Source organism: Salvelinus alpinus, chromosome 11 (assembly GCF_045679555.1).
Source record: "Salvelinus alpinus chromosome 11, SLU_Salpinus.1, whole genome shotgun sequence".
Classification (NCBI taxonomy): Eukaryota; Metazoa; Chordata; class Actinopteri; order Salmoniformes; family Salmonidae; genus Salvelinus; species Salvelinus alpinus.
Genome location: NC_092096.1, coordinates 32,245,152 through 32,271,154, shown reverse-complemented (window position 1 = coordinate 32,271,154; position 26,003 = coordinate 32,245,152). Strand labels below are relative to the sequence as shown.

Genomic DNA, 26,003 nt, shown 5'->3' with positions numbered 1-26,003 from the left:
ACAAGTCTGTTTACGCAGAAGACAAAGACCGAGACCTTTCCCTTCAAGGGGGAGGGTGGAGGAAAAGTTTGTCCTAGTTGAAATAGAAACCAGGTCTTTCCATCCCCTTGTTTAATCAAATTTCTCTCCATCCCTTTCTCGCTCTCCCTCCTTTCTCCTCCCCTCCCTTCCTCTTTCCAGGCTCCAGCATGGGCCTTCATCCTGAGTGCATTGGGCCTGTTCATCTATCAGTCGCTGGATGCCATTGATGGGAAGCAGGCACGGAGGACAAACAGCAGCTCTGCGCTGGGGGAGCTTTTTGACCACGGCTGTGATGCTGTCTCCACAGGTGCGGGCCCCAAAAATGTTTTTTGCCTGTTAATTTGTGGTGCTTTGCAGTACCTGACCAAGTGTGTATTTCAAGCAGTGAGGCTTCCCTGTACTTTTGTCTAGACTAGACTGCATTTAGTGTTTAGAGTCATAGCAACCAGTGTGTCATATTGACTGACAACATACATTGTTCTATGCCTCAGAAGTATAACACATTGTTACTCATTAGTTCTCATCTCGTCTCTCTCTGTTTGTCTCTCTGTCTGCAGTGTTTGTTTCTGTGGGAACATGTATATCCTGTGGGGTAGGAAGCTACCCTGATTGGATGTTCTTCTGTGGCTTTGTGGGGATGTTCATGTTCTTCTGTGCACACTGGCAAACCTATGTTTCCGGAACGCTACGCTTTGGCCTGTAAGTAGGAATGATGCCCAATTATATTATTTGTTTACCTGTTGCTGGGCAGATAACGACTGTTTGTTTTTGACGTAGTACTTAAGTCTAGTCCATCATGTTTCATAAAATATACAGTCTGGTTCTGATCTCTCTCCACCCAGGGTTGATGTGACAGAGGTCCAGATTGCCATCGTTGTCATGTATGTGATGTCAGCTTTTGGTGGAGTGGCCCTTTGGGACTACAGGGTATGGCTTCAATACATTTATCCATCCATGCACACAAACCTAACACACACTCCCATACCCACTCATACACTCTCTCTCTTTCCTTTTCTGTCAACTAAGCTGTAGGATTTGGAAACTTGGGACGTTTTACACCAACATTTGTCACTGTGACAACACAAATTTTACACCAACATTTGGCACCATAAGACATCACAACCAATCCTTAACATGTACTGTATAACCAACCAATCAACCAACCAACCCCACAACAACAATCTACTAGTTATTAAATAGTCCTTTTGTTTCACTTTCACTCTGTGCAGCCTGTGGAGGCTTAACGACTAAACGCCACAATCAGAAGTGAGAAGGTAATTATGGGTAGCTAATCCACCGTGGCGTAACCATGATCACATGATCTGGCTAGAGAAAAGCTGATGTCTCCACGCAATATTATTGGCTTCTCCTCCCATCATGGCCTCAGCAGCATGCCCCGCCCACCCACAGCTTATTGGTGTAAACAACGCTAGCTGTTGCGACAGAAGTTGATTAGTTCTGTTAACTGAAACTCTTGGTTGTTTTACCCTCCTGTAGTTGCCCGTCCTTGGGGTGAAGCTGTATGCCTTCCCCATCTTGGGCATCATTGGGGGAGCCGTGTTCTCCTGCTATAACTACTTCCACGTCATCCTCAACGGGGGCGTCGGCAAGAACGGCTCCACTGTGGCTGTAAGTGTTATGTAATTACGTGTTTAGTGAACTTTTTGGGTTGATTAGTGTTTTTGATTACACTTAAGCCTAAACAGCTGATGTGGTAGTAAGATGTTGCATATACAGTGTCTTCAGAAAGTATTCATACCCCTTGACTTATTTCACTTTTTGTGGTACAATGAATTTAAAAAACATGTTTTCAAATTTTTGCTAATGTATTGAAAATGAATTGCAGAAATATCTCATTTACATAAGTATTCACGCCCCTGAGTCATTACTTTGTAGAAGCACCTTTGGCAGCGATTACAACAAGTCTCTTAAGAGCTTTCCACACCTGGATTGGCAACATCTGCCCATTTTTTTATTTTATTTTTTATTCTTCAAGCTCTACCAAATTGGTTGTTTATCATTGCTAGACAACCATTTTCAGGTCTTGCTATAGATTTTCATGTAGATATAAGTCAAAACTGTAACTCAGCCACTCAGGAACATTCACAATCTTCTCGGTAAGCACCTCCAGTGTAAAGGTCGACCGATTATGATTTTTCAACGGCGATAGCGATTATTGGAGGACCAAAAAAAGCCAATACCAATTAATCTGCCAATTTTTTATTATTATAATTTTTATTTTACTTATATTTATTTATTTATTTGTAATAATGAGAATTACAACAATACTGAATAAATTTTTACTTAATATAATACAGAAATAAAATCTATGTAGTGTCAAATAAATAATGAAATGTGCTCAATTTGGTTTAAATAATGCAAAAACACAGTGTTGGAGAAGAAAGTAAAATTGCAATATGTGCCATGTAAAAAAGCTAACGTTTAAGTTCCTTGCTCAGAACATATGAAAGCTGGTGGTTCAATATTCCCAGTTAAGAAGTTTTAGGTTGTAGTTATTATAGGAATTATGACGCGTAGAATATTTCTCTCTATACCATTTGTATTTCATATACCTTTGACTATTGGATGTTCTAATAGGCACTTTAGTATTGCCGGCCTAATCTCAGGAGTTGATAGGCTTGAAGTCATAAACAGCGCTGTGATTCAAGCATTGCTAAGAGCTGCCGGCCAACGCAGTAAAGCTTGAATGAATGCTTACGAGCCTGCTGCTGCCTACCACCGCTCAGTCAGACTGCTCTATCAAATCATAGACTTAATTATAATATAATAAACACAGAAATACAAGCTTTTGGTCATTAATGTGGTCAAATCCGTAAACTATCATTTCAAAAACAAAACGTTTATTCTTTCAGTGAAATAAGGAACCGTTCCGTATTTTATCAAACGGGTGGCAACCCTAAGTCTAAATATTGCTGTTACGTTGCACAACCTTCAATGTTATGTCATAATTATGGAAAATTATGGAAAATTTGTTCTCAACGAGCCAGGTGGCCCAAACTGTTGCATATACCCTAACTCTGCGTGCAATGAACGCAAGAGAAGTGACACAATTTCCCTAGTTAATATTGCCTGCTAACATGAATTTCTTTTAACTAAATATGCAGGTTTTAAAAAATATTTACTTCTGTGTATTGATTTTAAGAAAGGCATTGATGTTTATGGTTAGGTACATTCGTGCAACGATTGTGCTTTTGTTAAATCATCACCTGTTTGGCGACGTAGGCTGTGATTCAATGATAAAACTAACAGGCACCGCATTGATTATATGCAAGCATGACAAGCTATTTAACCTAGTAATATCATCAACCATGTGTAGTTAACTAGTGATTATGTGAAGATTGATTGTTTTTTATAAGATAAGTTTAATGCTAGCTTGCAACTTACCTTGGCTCCTTGCTGCACTCGCGTAACAGGCGGTCAGCCTGCAACACAGTTTCCTCTTGGAATGCAATGTAATCGGCGTCCAAAAATTACCGATTTGTTATGAACTTGAAATCTGCCCTAATTAATCGTCCGACCTCTACTCCAGTTTATTGTGTTATTCTGAAATGGACTCCATTTTCTTCATATCATGTTTCTTTAGACCTGTCTAAAATAAATAATGGATTTATTGTGAAGGTGTAGGCTATACTACATGGATTTATTAGACTATTTAAAATGTAGATGTTCCAAAGGTCTGTATCAGTGGCTTGTGTGGACGCCAGGAGATACTAAATGTGTTTGTTAATTAGCAGTCAATTACCGTGAAACCTGCAGTTATTTGCTTGACAATCACCGGCTGATGAAATTTCGTAGTGACTAAATATGGAAAAACTCAATGGGTGTCAATGTTTTCTGAGTGCTTTCAAGTTATGTATCCAGTAGGTCCCTCAGGTCCTCTGGCACTGGCCTTTTAACTATCCCAAAGCCTAGGACCAAGAGGCAAGGAGAGGCAGCCTTTAGTTATATGCCCCCAGCCTCTGGAATAGCCTGTCTGAGGGGGGCTGAAACAGTGGACATATTTAAGAGGTCTGAAAACACATCTTTTTAGCTTTGCTTTTTCTTATGGTGCTTTTTAGTTGTTCAGTTTGTTTGTTGTGTAGTAAATATTTCAGCTTTTATTTTCATTGTTTTTTTTATTCGTTTTTTTTACTGTAATTTACATTGCGTTGCATTCGATGTCTGAAATGTGCTGTATAAATAAAGTTTGATTTCATTTGAAGGCACTGTACATTTTAGGACAATCAACAGTTTTTGGGGCTTCTATTCTAGGTTAACAATTCAAAGTTATTTATTATTTTGCTGTGTGTCCCTTAGGACACGAGTGTGCTGGCACCAGGTATGCACATCGGCCTCATCTTCACACTGGCCTTCATCATCTTCAAGAAGTCATCCAACAAGCTTTTTGAACTGCACCCCTGTCTCTATATCCTAACTTTCGGCATGGTCGTCGCCAAGATCGCCAACAAGCTAGTTGTGAGCGCTCCATTTAATATAATAGTCTTCACTTTCTTACTTTGCTGTCATCTCTCAATCTATTAATATCTCTAGTCTACTGACTCTACTGCCTGAAGGGAAATTCATTAAAAAATATATTTGTCTGTCTGGAGTGTATTATCAAGCAAGCAATGAATACTTTTCCTCTCATAAATGGGACCTCCATATGTAACAGTGAAAGCCATACCAGTATTTACCTTAGCTCATTCATTAGCCCTGCTCCTCCTCCTCCAATATCTGTATGTTCCTCTGTCCTTGTGTCAGGTGGCCCACATGACTAAGAGTGAGCTTTATCTCCCAGACACGGCTTTCATCGGGCCTGGCCTCCTCTTCCTCAACCAGTACTTCAACAGCTTCATCGACGAGCACATAGTCCTCTATATCGCAATGGTGAGTTCTCACCCCAGATTTGTCTTTACGATTCTCTAGTTCTGTCATCAAAACAATGTTTTAGTACAGGTCTGGTGTCATTTTCAACCCACTAACCCATTTCAGTTGTCTCCCATATAGGACCAGGAGTTTCCCCTAACCACATAAACTGACCGGGGACAACTCTAGGCCCTATGTGCATCAAGTACATTTCTCATGCCGGTCCTTCTATTTCCTCCCCAGGTCCTGTCGTTGATTGACTTGACGCGCTACTGCACAGGCGTGTGCATCCAGATTGCCTCTCACCTGCGCATTCACGTGTTCAGCATCACGGCGCAAGCTGCCCCCAAACACGACTGACGTTTTGCCCGGAGGAAGGAGGCGGGGGATGCCGCCCCGCTCTTGAAAGCAGACGATGAAGAGGTCCCCTCCACCCCAAACCTCAGCAGCCTTGACACTGTGACCACCTCTGACTAAAGGTTGTCTGTAATAACGCTAGAGTAATGACAGGAATGACATAACCACCCGATTAGAGCCATCGTCAAGGGTAACACACTGGTCTGTATCTCACTGGATGAGTGCAGAGTAGCTGGCATGGAAATAAGTTGGTTGGTTTTTCTTTGTCTCCATTTAGGAAGTAATCACTACCTGAGGTAATCTGAGACTCAGATTTGATAAATGTCATCAGACAGGTTTTAACATCCAAAGCGCACCATTTGCCATTTTTTCCAGCTCATTCAAATCATTTTACATTTACATTTAAGTCATTTAGCAGACGCTCTTATCCAGAGCGACTTACAAATTGGAAAGTTCATACATATTCATCCTGGTCCCCCCGTGGGGAATGAACCCACAACCCTGGCTTTGCAAGCGCCATGCTCTACCAACTGAGCCACACGGGACCAACCAAATCATACACTATGGGTAAACTACAATACATTTTTTGGCAAAGATCAAATAATGTTGCTTTGTATTTTTCCTTGAATATTGTTTTGACTGACAATTATACATATTCCTAACTAATTGACCTATATTCAATGCTGTAAAGTTAGAGGCTACAGAAAACTAGACTCATCTGTCTTCACAGCCTCTTGTTAAAAACAATGTGATAACTCAACCCAATGAACATGTTTGATCATTGCCCAAATTGATATTGTTGCTCTTGAAATCATTCATTAGTCATGTTTATTTAATGAATGAGACCAAATCTGACATGAAATTAACTCAATCAGGGCTAGGAAATACAAAATAAATCAACCTTTCAACCTCATAACTTCTGAAATGAAGTTTGTAAAGTAGAATGAGATATGGTAAGCTAATTGTCAAGGACTGCAGGTTAAGGGTCTGGGTTAATGCTGAAAACAGTGACATTTCTTCTACAAGGGCTTCCATCTGACTGAATCCCCCACCCTCCACTCTACTCCAGTTGAAGTCCTTGTAGTCATGTTGGTGATGTGTTAACACCAGAGTCCTGTCTGCTTTCAACGTTCTTCTCCCTAAAGGGCTAATTCTTTGAATCCTTTTGTTTAATTAAAAAGTCAGAATATTTGAAGCATTTTAAGAACAAGTACTAAAATGTTTCTTTTCTGCATCATTATGAAACCAGTATTTATGGTTGAAGTATCAGACAATATGTAACAGAATGTTTTACAGAAATTTATTTTACTATAATTCTGTACTGGAAGCCATCTTTTTTATCACATTTAGAATATGTATAGGTGAATGAATGCATTTGGTACATTAAACTCAATGATTTGTGATTGTTGAATGGTATGATTCTGAAATGTTTTGGGGCATAGCTGAATGGTCATTGCTCAACAACTTTAGGATAGACAAAGGGATGCAACTATTGGAACAAAGATAAGAAAATCAAGAACCCCTACTCTAGGAATATGACCACCATAAAGAAAATGGCCCTAAAAAGGACATTTTGACTTATTGGTGGGTAGAATTCCAATGAGAGCCTTCAGTTTGTGACATTTCAATGACTGTCTGGAAATGTTAGCCACCTGTTTTTGTTCAATCAGGGTAAACTATGCATTGAAAAGGCCACATGCTCAATTTTAACATGGTATTGTACTGTTCAATACAAGTAAAACATCTTTATACTAACAAGTTAAATGATTGTAATAAAGAAATATTTTCCATTCAAGAAATTCAGTTGCATGACTAAGCGAGTCAGGTTTATTTTTGATTTTGGGATGAGCCAAAGTGATGACTAAACGTGAACTTGACACTTCAAATATGCATACCACCCATTGTTGTAATTCAACCTGGTCTCAGAGCATGTTGTATTTTGTACATAAATCCGTGGCACTCCATTTAGTATGGTATGTATTAATTTGTAGCTAACACTAGCTGGGGTTAGCAAACGAGTTAAAATGCTGAAGTTGTCGATGAGATCCAAACACGCAACCTTTGGGTTGCTAGATGTTCGCATTATACGCTCACCTTCCTAATATTTACCTTAAGTAATCTTGCTACGGTTGGTTACATATACTAATGAGTGTCCCAGATTTTCATTTTCTATGTTACATCGAGTCTGAGACCAGGCTGTGTAATCTGGCACACTGCATACCACAGTACACCAACACTACAAATATTCAGCAATAGTAAGGCAGCAAAAGATTATCATGGTTCTACTGCTGCTGGCAATCATTCACGTTTTATCATAATTAAGATCACAATGCACCGCTTGTAAACGGAGAGGAGAGCTACCAAATTCAGGCATGGAAGGCTCAACAGAGAGACCATAGAATCAGAAAATAATTGAGGGTCAGTAGTAGAACACTTGTGGAGCTAAATTAACATTCCATGGCATTCATAAGGAACGCATTCACTGAACAATACAATCAGATGTTACAGAGCATGCTGAAGAGATCTGAATTTCAGACACTAGCAGAGCTATACGTACAGTATCCCACAGGGACACATTCTGTGTGGATGGCTGATCGCTGTGTGGTCTACTGTGTGAAACATTCATGATTTAAAAAAAACAACCAGTGTGGCATTTTTCACCCAGAACCCCATGCCCTTGAAAGAAATCACTTATGACATGTAAATACCAAATCCAACCAAGACATTTAAAAAGGCAAGCAAGGACAATGGGTAAACAAGGTCATACAGTCTAACTGAAATACTTCAGGCAGCACTCTTTTTAAAATAAGGCACTTGTGTTGAATGTAGACATTGATCAGGAGTGACATGGTGAAACAGGTCAAATGGCATAATTCCTATTATTCTGATTAACCCCTTCCCTCCCCAATCCCTTTTTCCTTCTGTGGAATAAAGGTTAAATAAAAAATAAAATAGTGTCCAACCTAACCTCTGGAATGCGTCGCAAGGTTACAGCTCTCGTGGTTAAGGTGCTGTAAACCCACACCACAGATGGTGTCTCCCGTCAATCGCTTCCAGATCATGGTTTTAACAGTACATCAATCACACTGCCCACACTGACTGGACTGGAGCAGTTTAGCACATAGTTGGCTCAGTCAGTGTCCTTCTCCACAGCCTGGTGTGTTGGTGGCGTGTGGGCGATAAGTCCCTCTGGCGCCCCTGGTGGAAGAGAAGAGAAGTGTCTGGCTTCACAGGCTTCTTCCACTGGCACCGCATCACATGACATGACATCACTCCAGCATCTCCCAGCCAGGTGATGCCTGTCAATCATCTTACCCACCACACATGATTGACGTTGTTTACAAGAGTCCCTCTCTCCTTGAGCCATGCTGATGCAATCCCAGATGAGGACGTTCTGAGATATAGGGACAGCCCTCCTCGCTCACCACCTACCCCTGCATGGCCCTCAATTTGAACTCAAGGAGAGAGGTTGAGGGAGGGGATAGGTAGGAGGGTGAATGCAGAGAGGAGGATTAGGGTGAATGCAGAGAGGAGGATTAGGACGTTTTTCCCTCGTTCTTCAAACGCGCTCTGGGTTGACATCGTTGCTGACCCTGCGTCTGGGAAACAACTTGCGCTTCAGTAGAATCAGCTGAGGGAAGAAGAAAATACCACAAAGGACTGCGTCACAAAACACACAAATATTGAAAGACGAGTGAAAAAGAGCGAATCAACATTACTCTGTCAGCATGTGGCTAGCTCTGAGCGGGAGCTTTTTGTTGTATTTTTCTTGACTTTGAACAGATCAGGGCAACAGCATTTCGGGAGAGTCAACTTAAGTCCTGTAAAGTCACCAAAAGGTGGTTTATTGGTCCAAGCCTGAGCCAATAAACCACAGAGATGTAAACAGCTCTCCAACTTCAAGAGTCAATTTACAAACAAAGCACCTGATGCCTATGAAAAGGAAGGAGGAGTGGAGTCTTAGGCCTGAGGAGAGGGATGATTCTTAGGACAAAAACAAGACGGCTCCCTCAGATTCCTCCATGTCCCAATGGCCCAGTGCACAGTGTGGATTGCCCATTCCTCCACGGTCGCTCTGGCGATTAACCTTTATTAGGAGAAACTTTACCCCGACCCCCTCAGATCTGACAGGTGCCATGATCAACCAAAAAAAACATTCAGCCACCATCCACTGGTCACGGTCCAACATGGACAGGTTTCAGTCTCATTTCAGTGACGCCATTTCAGTCATTCCAAAGCTCAACCGATAGTGAGGGATACGTGCCCCTGTAGAGCTCCCTTTATGGAGCCCTGGGGCTAACTAAGTGCTAAATCGCAGATCATCAAGCTACAAGTGTGCTGTTTATATTAGCGAGGCGGAAATATACATGACAGTGTAAAGTCCTACTGACCTGCTCTGCAAAGAAGGAGACGACAGTAAAGATCACCAGAGTCACCAATACACAGTGGGTCCAGAACTTCAGCTTGTCCCGATATACTCGCCTGTAAGACAGACACAGTAAGACAGCAAAAATAAACAAACAATTTTTGGGCCATCAATGAACGCATGACAAAGCAGATAACTCTCTGAAAGTCATCACTCTCATATTCTGATCCCAGTCTCCAACATGACATTTGATTGGGTGATTGACAGGGTGAAATGTTTTTGGGGAGTATCAATGAATACAAAACAGAAACTCGACGAAGGTCACGACTACCATATTCAGAGTCCAGTCTCAATTATGAAATATTTTAGGCTTGGGTGACAGGGTTAAAGGTCATGATGAAATGCCTGTGGTTCCAGGGGAGAGGACGAGAGGGCGACAGGGTGACAATGTGACATCAACAGGCATCAGGGGACCTCTGCTACCACCCGCCTGTCACTTCACTAACACCCTTGTGACTCTTGGAGTGGCATGTGTGTGGCTCATACGGGTCTAATTTTAAAGTCTCGGTATCTGGATAGATTCCTCCAGCTCAGACCTGGCGCTATAAGAGCAGGATCCCACTATAACCCCCTTGGATTCCCAGCGATCATTTATGGCAATGCTGAGCACTCAGAGGGGCTGACAGCTAGGATCCTTCATTCTTCTCTTGGAGAATTGGGGAGAGACCTCTGTCTCACATGGCCCTGATACAGTAAGATAACGTATCTGTCCATCGATCATTTAGGACAGATACTACGATTGACAAAGTATCTGTACAGGCATCTTGTATTGTGTGCACACTGTGCTTCTGCACTCCTACCAATTAATAGTATAATGAAAAAAGAATGTAACTAAATGCAGATCACATATTCAACTGATACACTCCAATATATCCTTTCAACTCTAGTATTAACCACCCCAGTCCTACCATTCCCCTCTCTCTCTAGTATAAACCACCCCAGTCCTACCATTCCCCTCTCTCTCTAGTATAAACCACCCCAGTCCTACCATTCCTCTCTCTCTCTAGTATAAACCACCCCAATCCTACCATTCCCCTCTCTAGTATAAACCACCCCAGTCCTACCATTCCCCTCTCTCTCTAGTATAAACCACCCCAGTCCTACCATTCCTCTCTCTAGAATAAACCACCCCAGTCCTACCATTCCCCTCTCTAGAATAAACCACCCCAGTCCTACCATTCCCCTCTCTAGAATAAACCACCCCAGTCCTACCATTCCCCTCTCTCTCTAGTATAAACCACCCCGGTCCTACCATTCCCCTCTCTCTCTAGTATAAACCACCCCAGTCCTACCATTCCCCTCTCTCTCTAGTATAAACCACCCCAGTCCTACCATTCCCCCCTCTCTCTCTAGTATTAACCACCCCAGTCCTACCATTCCCCTCTCTGTCTCTAGTATAAACCACCCCAGTCCTACCATTCCCCTCTCTAGTATAGACCACCCCGGTCCTACCATTCCCCTCTCTCTCTAGTATAAACCACCCCAGTCCTACCATTCCCCTCTCTCTCTAGTATAAACCACCCCAGTCCTACCATTCCCCTCTCTCTCTAGTATAAACCACCCCAGTCCTACCATTCCCCTCTCTCTCTAGTATAAACCACCCCAGTCCTACCATTCCCCTTCTCCCTCTCTCTAGTATTAACCACCCCAGTTCTACCATTCCCCTCTCTCTCTAGTATAAACCACCCCAGTCCTACCATTCCCCTCTCTAGTATAGACCACCCCGGTCCTACCATTCCCCTCTCTCTCTAGTATAAACCACCCCAGTCCTACCATTCCCCTCTCTCTCTAGTATAAACCACCCCAGTCCTACCATTCCCCTCTCTCTCTAGTATAAACCACCCCAGTCCTACCATTCCCCTCTCTAGTATAAACCACCCCGGTCCTACCATTCCCCTCTCTCTCTAGTATAAACCACCCCGGTCCTACCATTCCCCTCTCTCTCTAGTATAAACCACCCCAGTCCTACCATTCCCCTCTCTCTCTAGTATAAACCACCCCAGTCCTACCATTCCCCTATCTCTCTCTAGTATTAACCACCCCAGTCCTACCATTCCCCTCTCTCTCTCTCTAGTATAAACCACCCCAGTCCTACCATTCCCCTCTCTAGTATAGACCACCCCGGTCCTACCATTCCCCTCTCTCTCTAGTATAAACCACCCCAGTCCTACCATTCCCCTCTCTCTCTAGTATAAACCACCCCAGTCCTACCATTCCCCTCTCTCTCTAGTATAAACCACCCCAGTCCTACCATTCCCCTTCTCCCTCTCTCTAGTATTAACCACCCCAGTCCTACCATTCCCCTCTCTCTCTAGTATAAACCACCCCAGTCCTACCATTCCCCTCTCTCTCTAGTATAAACCACCCCAGTCCTACCATTCCCCTCTCTCTCTGTCTAGTATAAACCACCCCAGTCCTACCATTCCCCTCTCTCTCTCTCTCTCTAGTATAAACCACCCCGGTCCTACCATTCCCCTCTCTCTCTAGTATAAACCACCCCAGTCCTACCATTACCCTCTCTCTCTCTAGTATTAACCACCCAGTCCTACCATTCCCCTCTCTCTCTAGTATAAACCACCCCGGTCCTACCATTCCCCTCTCTCTCTCTCTAGTATAAACCACCCCAGTCCTACCATTCCCCTTCTCCCTCTCTCTAGTATTAACCACCCCAGTCCTACCATTCCCCTCTCTCTCTAGTATAAACCACCCCAGTCCTACCATTCCTCTCTCTCTCTAGTATTAACCACCCCAGTCCTACCATTCCCCTCTCTCTCTAGTATAAACCACCCCAGTCCTACCATTCCCCTCTCGCTCTAGTATAAACCACCCCAGTCCTACCATTCCCCTCTCTCTCTCTAGTATAAACCACCCCAGTCCTACCATTCCCCTCTCGCTCTAGTATAAACCACCCCAGTCCTACCATTCCCCTCTCTCTCTAGTATAAACCACCCCAGTCCTACCATTCCCATCTCTCTCTCTCTAGTATTAACCACCCCAGTCCTACCATTCCCATCTCTCTCTCTCTAGTATTAACCACCCAGTCCTACCATTCCCCTCTCTCTCTAGTATAAACCACCCCGGTCCTACCATTCCCCTCTCTCTCTCTCTAGTATAAACCACCCCGGTCCTACCATCCCCCTCTCTCTCTCTCTAGTATAAACCACCCCCTACCATCCCCCTCACTCTCTCTCTCTCTCTCTCTCTCTCTCTAGTATAAACCACCCTAGTCCTACCATTCCCCTCTCTCTAGTATAAACCACCCCAGTTCTACCATTCCCCTCTCTAGAATAAACCACCCCAGTCCTACCATTCCCCTCTTTAGAATAAACCACCCCAGTCCTACCATTCCCCTCTCTAGAATAAACCACCCCAGTCCTACCATTCCCCTCTCTAGAATAAACCACCCCAGTCCTACCATTCCCCTCTCTAGTATAAACCACCCCGGTCCTACCATTCCCCTCTCTAGTATAAACCACCCCAGTCCTACCATTCCCCTCTCTAGTATAAACCACCCCAGTCCTACCATTCCTGGAGCTCTCCCATGTGGAGGAAGCGGTTGCGGTATTCTCTGGGCAGCTCGAACTGGGAAGTCAGGGGGAACATGGACTCATAGAAGTCCCTCAGTACCGCCTTAACAGTCCCTGCGTCTTTATGGCTGTGGTCAATGTTGTCGTTTAGACATATGAACTTCCTGTGAGGAAACACAGTGATGTGGTCAAATCATAATCAGCAACATCATGGTCAAATGGTCATATGAAAAGGTAGTATAACAATAAAACAGGAAGAAGTAGTACATATTAATTAGGCAGGCACTAGGCTGGACACCTACAGAAAGTACAGAGATAATGATAATTTTAAAAAAAAATTGGGGGGGGTGCTCATCTTTGTTCTGTTACACACAAGTGTGTAATGGAAATGTGTCTTTCATATCCCAACTCCCCGAGACACCGGTAGGGAGTGGTGTCAAGGCCAGGGTCACGATTGTACAGCGCCCCTGGACAGATCTTTCACCTCAGCCGCTCCGCTATTCGAACCAGTGATCTTTCAGTTACTGGCCCAACGCTCGAACCTCACCTGGGGTTCTTCCTGATGTCATCCAGCTGGCCCACCACATGGGACACGTTGGTCCGCACCATCTTAAAGGCTATCTCCTCCTCGCCCATTATCTCAAACCTGTCAAAGGAGAGGTTTCCATGTTTACTGTGATCTTAAATAGGATCAGGATATCCGGAGAAAATGTAGGATGGGTGATATATATAGATTAAGTACAGTGGATGATGGTAGAGAACAGGACTTGATTATATTTTTATAGACCCAACCACCCCCTCTTCATAGGACAAAAATACATGTTTTTACAGCATTTTCATTTGCTGTTACACAGATTTGACATACATAGATTAAAAAATATATTTTTTTTTAGAACAGGACTTACTTGTACTTGTTCTGGTCTTTGAAGGCCTTATGGATGCGCTCTGTGACGGCTTTACAGTGGACCACCAGACCTTTAGTGACGGGAGGCTGTGGAGTCAAACACATGAATCAGTCTCTGCACCTCAAGTCTACTACAGCTTATAAATGTTGTTTGGCCACAGCACAGAGGCCGTGTAGAGTAGTCACCATGCTGGCTTCGTAGTATGCCTCCTGTGTAGGGCTAACGATATGTAGCTGGGTCAGGTTGGTTGGCAGCGTCTTAGAACAGTTGATCAGCAGCTGCTCCAGACCTGTCAGATCCTGCAACACGCCACACACTAACACATTAACCTCACGGTACCACTGGTTTGAGATCAGCTTTTAAAAACAGGAGTAACCAGGGTCGGTATTCATAAAGTGTCTCAGAGTAGACGTGCCGATCTATGATCCCTTTGGCCTTAGATGATAGACAACATGGACCTGATCTTCTACACCCAGACTTCTCTACTGACCTGTAGGTTGAGGGGGAGCTCATGGATGCGAGTGGCCAGCGTTCGGATCTCGCGGTCAGAGAGAACGCCGGAGTGGTCCGTGTCGATCTCGTCGAACACCTGCGAGACGTTGAGCGGCTGCAGGGCCGACATCAGGAAGTAGAAGTAGGAGAATGAAAACTGCATGTCCTCTGGGTGACGCACGCGGTGGGACGACGTCAGGTCAAACGCCTGTGGGAATCTGAAAGATGGAGACATTCACATATCAGTTTGTTCAGCAACAGCAGGTAGCCTAGTGGTTAGAGCGTTGGACTAGTAACCAAAAGGTTGCAAGATCGAATCTCCGAGCTGACAAGGTAAAAATATGTCATTCTGCCCCTGAACAAGGCAGTTAACCCACTGTTCCTAGACCGTCATTGAAAATAAGAATTTTTTCTTAACTGACTTGCCTAGTAAAATAAAAAAACAAATTCACTTTAACGAGGTAAACAAATGAGTGCTCCTGTTAGACAAGCACTCACAACAGATACTTCGGTCTTCTATATTACTAACCCAGTATTTCCCATATGACATAATTTCCTGCTACTCACATGTCCTGGAGCTCCTGCATGATGAGCCTGTCGATCATGTGGGGCATGTGGGCAGGGACCTTGCGGGAGGTGAAGCCAAACTGGCCGTTGAGTAGCTTGTTGACGTAGCGGAGGGAGTCGGCGAAGGTGTCCTGCAGCTTCCGGCCAGCGGCGGCGCTGTCTGCCTGGTACGCCAGCTCTCCCTCCAGACGCTCCTCCTCCTATAGGAGCCATAGAAAGAGCCAGAAAGCAATAAGCGAATACACAATTAACATTCTGATCAAATTCAGATAATTCAGATTCCCATTTGGAATATTAAAAGTTTAACCGTTTCTGAGTAAAGTGTTTGCGATTCAATCCAATGCATGGTTGTTCTCGATTCTGACATTATTACAACCCAAGCCCAGCTCACCTCCAGCAGGTCCTGGAAGTAATTCCGTCTCTCCCAGGGCAGGAAGCCTCTGTCTGAGGAGGTGTAGTGCTGCAGCTTCCTGCCCACAGGAACCCCCCGGGAGCCCTCTGCTCCTTCCTTCGGCCCCTTCTCGGCCCCTGCCTGCTGCGATTGACCCTCTGAGCCCTTGGCTTTGGACATGCTGCCCACCAGGGTGCTCAGCAGCTTGGAGGACGGTGGAGGTTTCTCTGTGGGGGTGGTGTCCTGGGCTTTAGCGGCTTTCGGAAACTCACCATCCACTAGAACTGGGATGGGGGTTGCTGGAGTCTTTTGTGCTTTCTGTTTCTCACCAACGATGCTCGACTTGGGCACCTCCTCTGGTGCCTCGGTTCCCTCTGGCTCTTTGGTCTTCTCTGCTCCGTTTCTTTCTGGACTGTGTTGTGCTACTGAGTTAGCCTTCACTAGCTGTGGTGCGTCTGCCTCTCTCCTCACCACATGTCCTACTAGGTTTTTAAAAGGGTTGTCCTGGGGTTTGATCTGGTCAGCTGGTGTTAACCTGGGGCCCCGATTGGCCAGAGCCTTGTACGGCCCCAGCAGTATAGCCTTGGTGAGGTTATAACCTTTCATAGTGATGTCACCCACCAGGAGCTTTCCTTGCAGCCTCTGAAGCTCACTCTGCAAGGCCGCCGGTAGCAGGGACACGTTCAGCGCAGGCACCTCCACGATCACCTCATTTTCCCCAGGTGGCATCTTCAGGACTCGGGGACCTTGTTTCTCCAGAGGGACATCCTCGAAAGGGACCTCAGGCTCTGCGGTGGCGGTGGTGGGCTTGGCCTCTTTGGATCCATCTTTGTGGAGTGGGTCGGACACGGACACATTGGGCTGGGGGAGCTGGCGGGTGTCCACAGCCACGCTGAAGGTCAGGAAGAACTCCTTGTCGTCATCCCCTCGGACAGTGAGGTTGTAGTGGATCAGTGAGGCATTGTGGCCCGAGTGGAGGAGCAGGTGGACCGTCTTCCACTTATTGGCCACCGAGGTATGGCGCACGGCCGGGTTGTCGCTGACCTGGGCCTCGGTCACCCGGCGAGCCACGCCTGCAAAGCTGAAGTATGGCCTGGTCACACCCACCGGCAGGGTGTACAAGGTCCTGTTCTTCAGCAGGGTGACACTGTAGAGCTGGTTAAAGTGATCTACAACACACACACGATGCAGGATTATCACTGCTCTTCCACCTCACTGGATGAGCTAACGTGACCAGTCCAGGAAAAACACTTGGCCGACATTCTGCACATTTTCTCATCAATGAAACATTAGATCTTAGAGTCTTCTCTTCACAAAAGTAGAATCTGTTACGAACAAATTGCAATAAGTTTTGTAGACTTGACACTGTGCCGAAGTTTTTTTTATTTATTACGTTGTCTAAAAGGAGTGCAAGGGCGAATTGAGTTATTGTACATGCACACTTCACAGAGTAGGCGTTCCATCATGGAAAATATGTAAATACATGTTAAAACGCGCAAATAGGATCTGGCTAGCTCGTGCTTGGCACTGCCCATCTCTTTGCTTGTTCTGCCCACTGTGCTCATTTTCTCCCATTGTAAACGGCACATAACGTATCTTGGGTTAGTTATCAATATCTTTGCTATAAATAAAGCACAGAGTTTGAGGTCAGGTGATTAAGAAAAACTCCTGGCCCTACTTCAGATCACACTCACCTTGTCCACAGTCGCCCACGTCGAAGCCACAGGAGAGCACGTTGCAGGCCTGGTCGCAGAACTTGTCTGCCAGCCAGGAGTTGGCACAGCCTTGGTTACAGCTGGACACGCCCCCGATGCCACCTAGACCTCCTGCAAACTGCCAGGGCTGATTACCCACTCCACCCACACCGGTCCCAAACCGGCTGCCCCCAGCTCCTGTGTGGTGGGATGGAGAAGAGGAAGAATATCAAGCTCAGTGAACGACGAGTTGTGACGGAGGAGAGAAGGGAAGAAGGAGAAGAGGCAGACTGGTACAGGGAGAGATAAGGAGTGATTGTCACCCAGGCAGTCGCCACCATCCCAGTCACAGGCGGAGTTGTTGCAGGCCTTGTCACAGTAGCCATCTTTGATCCAGGAGCCTGGACAACCTTCAGCACAGTTAGGGACCGGCCAGGTGAGGTACACCTGTAGGGAGAGAGGACAGGTGAGCTACAGTAGGGATGTTAAGACAATATTACAATATACAAAATAGCAGAACTATTCACCAAAACATAACTCAATCTCATGCTAGCGAGATATTTATATGAAATGATTAAGAGTCTACATTAGCACAAACTTGAGCTAGTGAGCTAAATTCAAGACCGTGCATCTAGTAACACTTGAAGTCTAGACCCGGACCTTCTGTCCATTGGAGTGACTGAAGAAGTCATCAGGCCACACGTCCTTCCCGAACATGACATCATCATTGAGGTAGATGAACTTCTGAGACAGGCCTGGGATTCGGTGGATGTGGGTCTCAATGGCAGGGGAACTGAAGGTGGGCAGGTGGGTGTGGTTCTGGAAGACATCCTACACAGGAGAGACAATCATATTTCCTAACTAAAGGCCCAGAATTCTTCCTGTTCCGGTCACAACATCCATTACTTTCTGTTATTGTCAACAATCATGTGAGAGTAGTACTGTAGGTCTCAGGTGTACCTGGTGTGTTACCACGGTGACGCGGGGGTTGTCCAGGTTCAGCCAGGAGGGGATCTGCCCATTGGTCACGATGAAGATGTGCCGCACCCAGGGGGCGTGTCTCTCCACCGAGCGCAACGAATAGCGTAGCTCCTCGTTGTCCTCGAAGCGACTGGCCGAGACGTCCTCGTCCTGCTTGGACTAGGGGGGGCAGAGAGCAGAGCAGAGGGGTCTGAGACATGCTTTTACTATGCTCTGAAAAGAGACCAATCCAAAATGTTAGCACTACATGTCATTGTATTTTATCCTCACGGTCGAATAGGTAGAAAACAATGGAAGTTCTCCGTCCAGCAGTTTAGTTTCACTCAGTGATACCTACTACACCATGAATGGACAGTGGAACGGCATTAAACAAGAGTTAGAGCTCCTCTTTACCTTGACATACACTGTTGATCTTCCCTGATATATAGTGAGTGACGGGTCAGAGGCAGAGTGAGGTTTTACCTGTGTGATGGCAGTCAGGTCCCAGAAAAGATAAGCAGCGCTGATGGTCAGCTCTTTCCCGTCCAGGGTCAGGTTCTTTTTGGCCTGCTGGGTCAGGTCAGTAAAGTCCTGAGGGCTGTTCAGATGGAGCAGGGCGATACTGGCCTCCGTATACAGCTGGAACTATGGGAGAGAGAGACAGAAACACAAACATGTCAGTGTGGTACCAGAGACAGCAGATGCTACTCAGCATAGCGGCGCCATGAGAAAACAATTCAAAAATCACAGCCTTTATCTGGAGCCAAGGACACAACCTCCACAACAAGACAAACAGACATCAAGCCAGATATATTTTTATGAACCACTTTAGATGTAGTGGCCATGTCAAAGGTTATATGACGCGGGGCCTAAAATCTATTATTGTGACTTTGGTTACCGCTCCTGTCTCTGGGAAGAATTCCGTGTGACAGGTATGACAAAGCCACCACACGACGGGTGCATACACAGATTACTAGGCTGAATGTGAGCTGGGTTCAAAGCAATTTGATTTTGATGTTGACCTATAACCTCTGACCCGTGGCCAGTTTAAAGGATGGACCACATCAAAGCAGAGGACTCGTCACCACCAACCACTGTACCCTTCAAGAGAGAATACCCCACAGTCATGCCTGTGTGGATAATACCCCACAGCCATGCCTGTGTGGATATGGGAACGAGAGTGAGTGTGAGCGAGTGTGCGTGTGTGGCAGGGAGGGAGGGAGGGTTCGAAGGAAGGAAAGAGTGTGGGGGGGGGGTCTTGGAAAGTTCTGTGATGTCATTTCTGTGTGGGGGAGCTGGTATTGATCTCAGGGTTGGAATGGAAGGCATGGCTCGGTATCCTTGCATGTGTCATCTCAGTCGTTGTGTACGTGTGTCATCTCAGTCGTTGCCTCATGACCATCGATCCCGACTCCCTCATCTCCTTAGTCCCTAGCCTTCCAGACAACCCACAAACCACTGTGCCAGAACCCAAACACCTTACTACTGCAAGTCTCCCTCTCAGCCATTGACATGCTTTTTCTCTGCTCCTGTTGTTATATAAATCCCTAAGATGAAGCAGGGACAGCCAACTGGAGATCACATTTCCATTTTTATTAGCCCCTTTTATAGGAGCTGTTAACACACAGCGCCATGTGTCTGTACAAGTGCACGCACACACCATGTCACGGTAACACAAAAACAATAGTAAACATGGCTTTATATAGCTTTACTAGGAAAGGCATTGGCTATTGGCGGTAACATCAACATTCTCGTCCACATCTGCCTGTCAGCAGCCCATCAAAAGACGCAGGCGTTTAGTTGAATTATTTAAGGTCATGTCATACCCGTTATCATGAGCCAATGTCAATAGTGACCAGAGGATCCAAACATCAGCTGTTCTTCCTCCTCCTATTTTATTACTGTTTAAAAACGTCATTAGTCAGTTGAGACAAAGGTGTATACGTACAAACCACAAATACACTAAAACCTTGAACCACATGCTCTGGAAGCAAAAAGCTGAAGCCTAAATATACCTAATCTGGGTAGCCCAAACTAAATATTGTGTGTATCACAAGAGTCTAACACACACCAGAGCCTAGTAAATATTTGACCATGTGCGTGAACACATGGTAAAATATTTCCACACAACTAAAAAGAGTCAGAGCAAGACGTCACAGTAGTGTTGAGTGAGGGGGGAGGCTTCATAATGTCATAGGATCATTGATCCATCACCCCCCAGGTCTCAGACTCTACAGCAGGGATCATCAACTACATTCAGCTGATTTTGTTCTTGGGAGGATGGCTGGGGGGCCAAAACATAATTACAAATTATTTGTAGACTGCAAATTGACCGTAAGAAGCCCAAACAGATGTAATATTTGACTAAAACATCATTATAAACCTTGCTTGCGTTTGTATACGATCACGTGTCTCTATTAAGCGTGGGAATACTTGGGAACAAGTTTCCCCAAATTAAAAACACTTGGAGTTCATTTCCTGGTGTTTTAACAGTATTTTCTGTCCAACAAATTCTTTAAAAATATATAATATTTTGGAGGCCGTCAGTTGGGAAGCACTGGTCTACAATATAACCAGGGGTCATTCCAGTCATATGATGGAGGCCAGTGAGCTGAACGGGGAAATGATGCGTCTATGGATTCCTCGTGGCCTGGCTGCCGCAGCTCCTGGCACACGTCTTCAATATCAGCATGGGTTTGAATCCAGTCTACTGCCCTTTGATACAATCTCTCTCCTTCTTTCCCCACGGTCATTATCTTGCACTATCTGTTCAATACAAATCTGAAATTCCTAAAAAGGATATACATAAACAAAAAATGTAAGGATTTCCCACCAAAATAGTACTACTGTGTGACTATCATGGCTTTGAATGTAGCTATACTTTACTGCTTCTATTTATTTACTATTTTAGTCTATTCCCTACAGACACACTAGCTGCACATTCTAACCTCGAGTACATAAACAATAGGCTATCCTATACAAGTTAGCTATAAATTAATAACACACAACACGTGTGAATGACAACATGCCAGTTAGAGGAACACACAAACGGAGGGCAGTATTTTCTAGGTGACAGTGTGAGCAGATGGGGGTCGTGGGGCAGCTTTCATCACCATTGCACTCAGTTTAACACTGTCTATAAATACTGTCCGTCTCTCAGCACCACCACCCTGCCCATCCCTCTCTCCCCCTCAGTCTCTCTGCATTCTGCCCATCCCTCTCCCTCCATCTCTGCATTCTACCCATCCCCCTCTCTCTCTCTCTCTCTCTCTCTCTGCATTCTGCTCATCCCTCTTCACAGAATCGGCCCGACAGCACCAGCAAGACCTCTGAAACTGGATCCCTGCATTGTGCTACTGACAGACAGATGGACCCCCCCCCACCCAGCCTTCCGGAACCTCCGGTCCCCATACACTCTGCTTATAAAGGCTACCTCACCTGTGAGGGCTGTAGAAAGGTCTATGTGAGACAGAGGGAGTGAGTGGGTGGAATATAAAGAGAAAACAGAGGGGGATAGAGAAGGGAAGGTCAGTAAAATCCTGGTGACCTTTCAGTATGCTGCCTGCCACCACGCCACCCAAAACAGTTGTTCTAATGTTAACCCCCTTGGCCGCTCCCCAAGATAGGGTTTCACCCTAATACCCTCCTGTTGTCACATGACCCCCGACGAGACAGACAGAGAGAGAAAGAGAAAAGAGAAGGAGAGAGGCAGTAGGAGGTGGATAAGGAGAGCTCACTGTAGTCATGAGGAGTCTGCAGATCACAGACACTTTCTGTTGTAGTGTAGGTTGACCAAGACCTTTTGTATTCATACTGTTTATTATTGTCCCAGCAGCACCAGAGTGACCATTTCTGATGTGCATTAGGCTGTTCAATTCCATACAGACAAAAGTACTTTTATGGATAGAATGTGACGTGTGGGCCCAGTGTTATTAGAAAAGGCTAATATACACTGAGGGTACAAAAACATTAGGAACATCTGCTCTTTCCATGAGAGACTGACCAGGTGAATCCAGGTGAAAGCTATGATCCCTTATTGATGTCACTTGTTAAATCCACTTCAATCAGTGTAGATGAAGGGGAGAAGACAGGTTTTAAAGAAGGATTTTTAAGCCTCGAGACAATTGAGACATTGAATTGTCTCAACAAAAGATTTGTGCCTTTGAACAGGGTATGGTAGTAGGTGCCATGCGCACCAGTTTGAGTGTCAAGAACTGCAATGCTGCTGGGTGTTTCACTCTCAACAGTTTCCCATGTGTATCAACAATAGTTCACCACCCAAAGAACATCCAGCCAACTTGACAACTGTGGGAAGCACTGTTGAGTCCATGTCGAGTCCATGCCCCAACTGATAGGCTGTTCTGAGTGCAAAGGGAGGTGCAACTCAACATTTGGAAGGTGTTCCTAATGTTTTGTACACTCAGTGTAGCTTTGTATGGATATAGTCTAACAATGCCTGTAGTGAGACAGAACTACAGTACAGTCTTTTTTTTACAGTACAGTTAACCATCACTGCATTGTTTTATTTTATTATCTCAGAATAATCTGGCTTGTTACTGGCATTCCTCTTCCCAAAATATCTCAGAGTTCTGATTAGAGAAAATGATTAGATAGACAATCCGTGGCCAAACTAAACCAGGGCTCTTTACTACCATAATATCTGTTTAAAATAGATGGAGACCTCTTCTGCTTAAGTGTTATTACTTATTTAATTCGGTATAATTATATTGTTTATGTTTAAGGTCTGTGGTTATGGCAGACAGACAGTGTCTATGTTCAGTTTGAACACAATAGATTCTGTCTGGATCCTGTCTGATATACAAACGGTTGGAGCACGGCAATGACTAGCCTATCTTTCAAGTCATGATTCTGAGGTACAGCAAGGGTGACATCATGTGGCTATATGAATATAGTTACATATTATATCTTATATTACTATATCCTGGAATTGTATACTCTTTTTTACTAAAATCTGCATTTCTCATTAAATGTAAATAAAATATGTTGTGGCATATCTGTGCCTGGTTAAGAAAACAACAAATGTGTTCAAATGTTAAATATGATAAAATGCCATACTGTATTTTGTGAAACACTGCCCTCTAGTGAAATAACAGATACAGCTCCCTGTCTAAAATAAATACAGTATTTGACTTAGCACTGTGTTTTCTTGATAGATTATGCCATTTGTTTTCCTTTTTCCATCCAGGTTAGTCTTACCTGTTTGATCTTGCCAGTGACAACAGATGGCAGTTTGACTCTGAGCTGCTCTGTCTCCTTGAAGGATGCTGGGAAGCCACTGAGGTAGGCCAGGCTCTGCATGCGGACCAGACCTGGTGCTTCCTTATCTGTGGTCTACATGAGGAACAACAGCACAGTAGCTTATCGTTACCATATGACTATGTGTTCATTTGCTTATTCATCCTTAAGTAAGGACCAGTGCATCCAAGTGGGGTAAATGCTCAATCATATAACTGCTGGAATCAGAACGGTCTTAGAAGTGTTAATTGCGTCTGGTGCAATAGAACTTCTAATAGCAGACTACAGAGTCAGGTAACTCACCAGGTAACATCTAGAGACAGAGCGCTTCAGAGCCTCACGGGGTGCGTCTGTGTAGGCCTTGTCCGCTATGGGAGGGAGGGAGGGGGAGAACAGAGAGCCATACAGAGAGAGCCATACAGAGAGGGCCATACAGAGAGGGCCATACAGAGAGGGCCATACAGAGAGGGCCATACAGAGAGAGCGAGAGATTTTGCTGTGATGACATGATTGGTGTTCTCGTACTGAGTGGGAAGCAGAATTGTGAAGTGAAATAGCATGTGTGTAGAGTGTCAGTTGGGAGTGTTTGTTTCAATGACTCTTTACCATCAGCCTGAGAGTGAAAGATGACCACAGACACTGTGGTGGAGGGGTGGAGGGGCTTGGCCACTTGCAGCAGCAGCTTGGCGGCGGAGAAGGAGGGCGAGAGCGATGGCAGCTCCTTCAGAGTGACGTTGGCTGGCAGAGCCGGGTCCAGGGCTAGCATGGGCGCTATGATACAATGGGACAGCAGACATTCTGGCTTCACACTGCAAACAGAAACACAGACATATAAAGAGAAAGACAAAAGGTCACAAAACATCAAGATGGTGTCCACAACTCCAATCCAACATCACTACTTCTATCAAACCACTATGGCTAGTGCAAAACCCTGCTCTGTCTTGCTGCAGTTTGTACCACTTGCACAAGGCTTCCTTTGTGCTGTGGTTGCATCTCACGCCTTAATGTCTGTGGTCATAAGCCACCTGTTGTTGCAGATTGGTCGACAACACTGAGACCCATTCTCACAAACACTCAGTTGAGAGACAAACAGGAAATACCAGCAATGATGTCAAAACCCTTGATCTAAGACAACCGTAGTTTGTGTCTCAATAAGATGGTTCATCATCAACTCCCTGCCCTTAGCGTTTGGAAGCATCCATATTGAGCTAGATATGTAAAGAATCTGTGTGAAAACCACAGTAAATCTACAGTAATGTACAGGTGTTTCTATCTTATCACTCACCTGTCCTTCGGCAATTCAGTCGGATCACTTGCATTCTTCCCCAGCCGTTCCCTATGGTGAGAAACAGTCCAGAAAGTCAATGCACTGATCCATTAACGCATGGAATGTTTTGTTGGGGAATGTTCTAGTACTGTGATTGGAAATCGACCTTTGAGCTAACAGAATCTCCCTCTGGCAATATTAGTTAACTACATATTTGGTCCCCTAGTCTACACAACAGGACGAATGGGAACGATTAAATCATGTAATGTGAATAAGTACCCGCTTCCTTTACGTGCTAATGACATTCAGCGGACCACAGTAACCCTCTCTCCATCAGCCATTTACCAAAACAAATATGTTCAGCTTGCATTCACGTAATACTACTTCTGTAGCCGAATGTGTGTGTCGTGTAACTGAAGTCCCGGTGACCATGTGCAGTACCTCAGTGTTCTCTGCTCTTCCTTCAGCTGCTCTCTCACACCACGTAGCTGCTTCATCAGGTCGGTGTCCGTGCCATTCACCCAGGTGTACACCACATCTATGGGCATGGGCTGGCACAGCCTACAGCGGCACAACACCATAGAGAAGATACACATCAATTTCAAATCAGTAAACAGACAAAAGGAAGGATATGGAGTAGTGAATTGAGACAGTGAAACACTGGTTATCCCTGTAGTGGATAGAACTTGGGCAGGGAGGGTTACTCACCGAGTCTGGAATGATTTCCCAGCTACATTGTCTCTATACGAGTCAAACAGTACATGGTACTGATCCCTACTCCACTCTACCACCACCTACACACAGAGAGGGGGATGATATTATTAACCACTGAATGTGTTGTATACTTCTACATAACCAGCCAGAACAGGCCGTGCCTTACTTAACTTAGTGTAACGTCTCACACACACCACACACCACACACGTTAACTGCTGCATCATTGCGTTTGACAAGGGTTAGCTTGTTAGCTAGCTAAGCTACTTACTTCTCCAAACTGGAAGGCAGAGACCATCATGAGGACTATCCCTCCAAAGCAGAGGTACAGTCCATAGCGATGGGACAGACAGGTGTAGGTCTGTCTCTGCAAGAGTTTCAGTACTGAATTGATTATCACCATGGTTCTCCTTTGCAATCCATATCTCTTCAGTCATTCACCGAAGACGCAGGAGCATATCGGAGTTAATATAAAATAAACAATACAAAACGAAAGATGTCTTCTTTGTCACATGACACCTAGCAAAAACTGTCAAAGCACATAACCAAACATTGCACTTCC

At 44.9% G+C, this 26,003-nt stretch overlaps 2 protein-coding genes across 4 annotated transcripts in view; one reads left to right on the top strand and one right to left on the bottom strand.

The window, feature by feature from the left end:
- LOC139533972 (cholinephosphotransferase 1-like) overlaps positions 1-7,047 on the top strand; it is a 17,667-nt gene extending 10,620 nt beyond the window's left edge. Inside the window, exons 2-8 of the mRNA XM_071332537.1 lie at positions 181-328; positions 579-720; positions 864-948; positions 1,519-1,650; positions 4,339-4,497; positions 4,783-4,908; positions 5,131-7,047. Coding sequence (XP_071188638.1) covers positions 181-328; positions 579-720; positions 864-948; positions 1,519-1,650; positions 4,339-4,497; positions 4,783-4,908; positions 5,131-5,247 — 909 coding nt within the window. The 3' untranslated portion in view covers positions 5,248-7,047. The remainder of the gene's footprint in view (positions 1-180; positions 329-578; positions 721-863; positions 949-1,518; positions 1,651-4,338; positions 4,498-4,782; positions 4,909-5,130) is intronic.
- LOC139533969 (N-acetylglucosamine-1-phosphotransferase subunits alpha/beta-like) lies at positions 7,044-26,003 on the bottom strand. 3 transcript variants are annotated; one of them, XR_011666893.1, is made up of 22 exons: positions 25,713-26,002; positions 25,438-25,523; positions 25,171-25,290; positions 24,748-24,798; positions 24,069-24,271; positions 23,766-23,830; positions 23,424-23,558; positions 18,690-18,851; positions 18,207-18,386; positions 17,907-18,077; positions 17,570-17,693; positions 17,247-17,444; positions 15,553-16,721; positions 15,162-15,361; positions 14,593-14,812; positions 14,288-14,401; positions 14,103-14,188; positions 13,745-13,843; positions 13,194-13,361; positions 9,636-9,726; positions 8,564-8,875; positions 7,044-8,442 (listed from the first exon to the last, which is right to left on the bottom strand). XR_011666893.1 is itself a non-coding variant. In XM_071332525.1 (21 exons), exons 1-21 carry the CDS (start codon positions 25,842-25,844, stop codon positions 8,804-8,806), a joined length of 3,846 nt encoding a protein of 1,281 aa, XP_071188626.1. In that variant the 5' UTR covers positions 25,845-26,002; the 3' UTR covers positions 7,044-8,803. The 3 variants fall into 3 exon arrangements, 2 of the variants coding, with proteins under 2 accessions (XP_071188626.1, XP_071188628.1); XM_071332525.1 differs by having other exon boundaries at positions 7,044-8,875; XM_071332527.1 differs by lacking the exon at positions 9,636-9,726 and having other exon boundaries at positions 7,044-8,875; positions 25,713-26,003.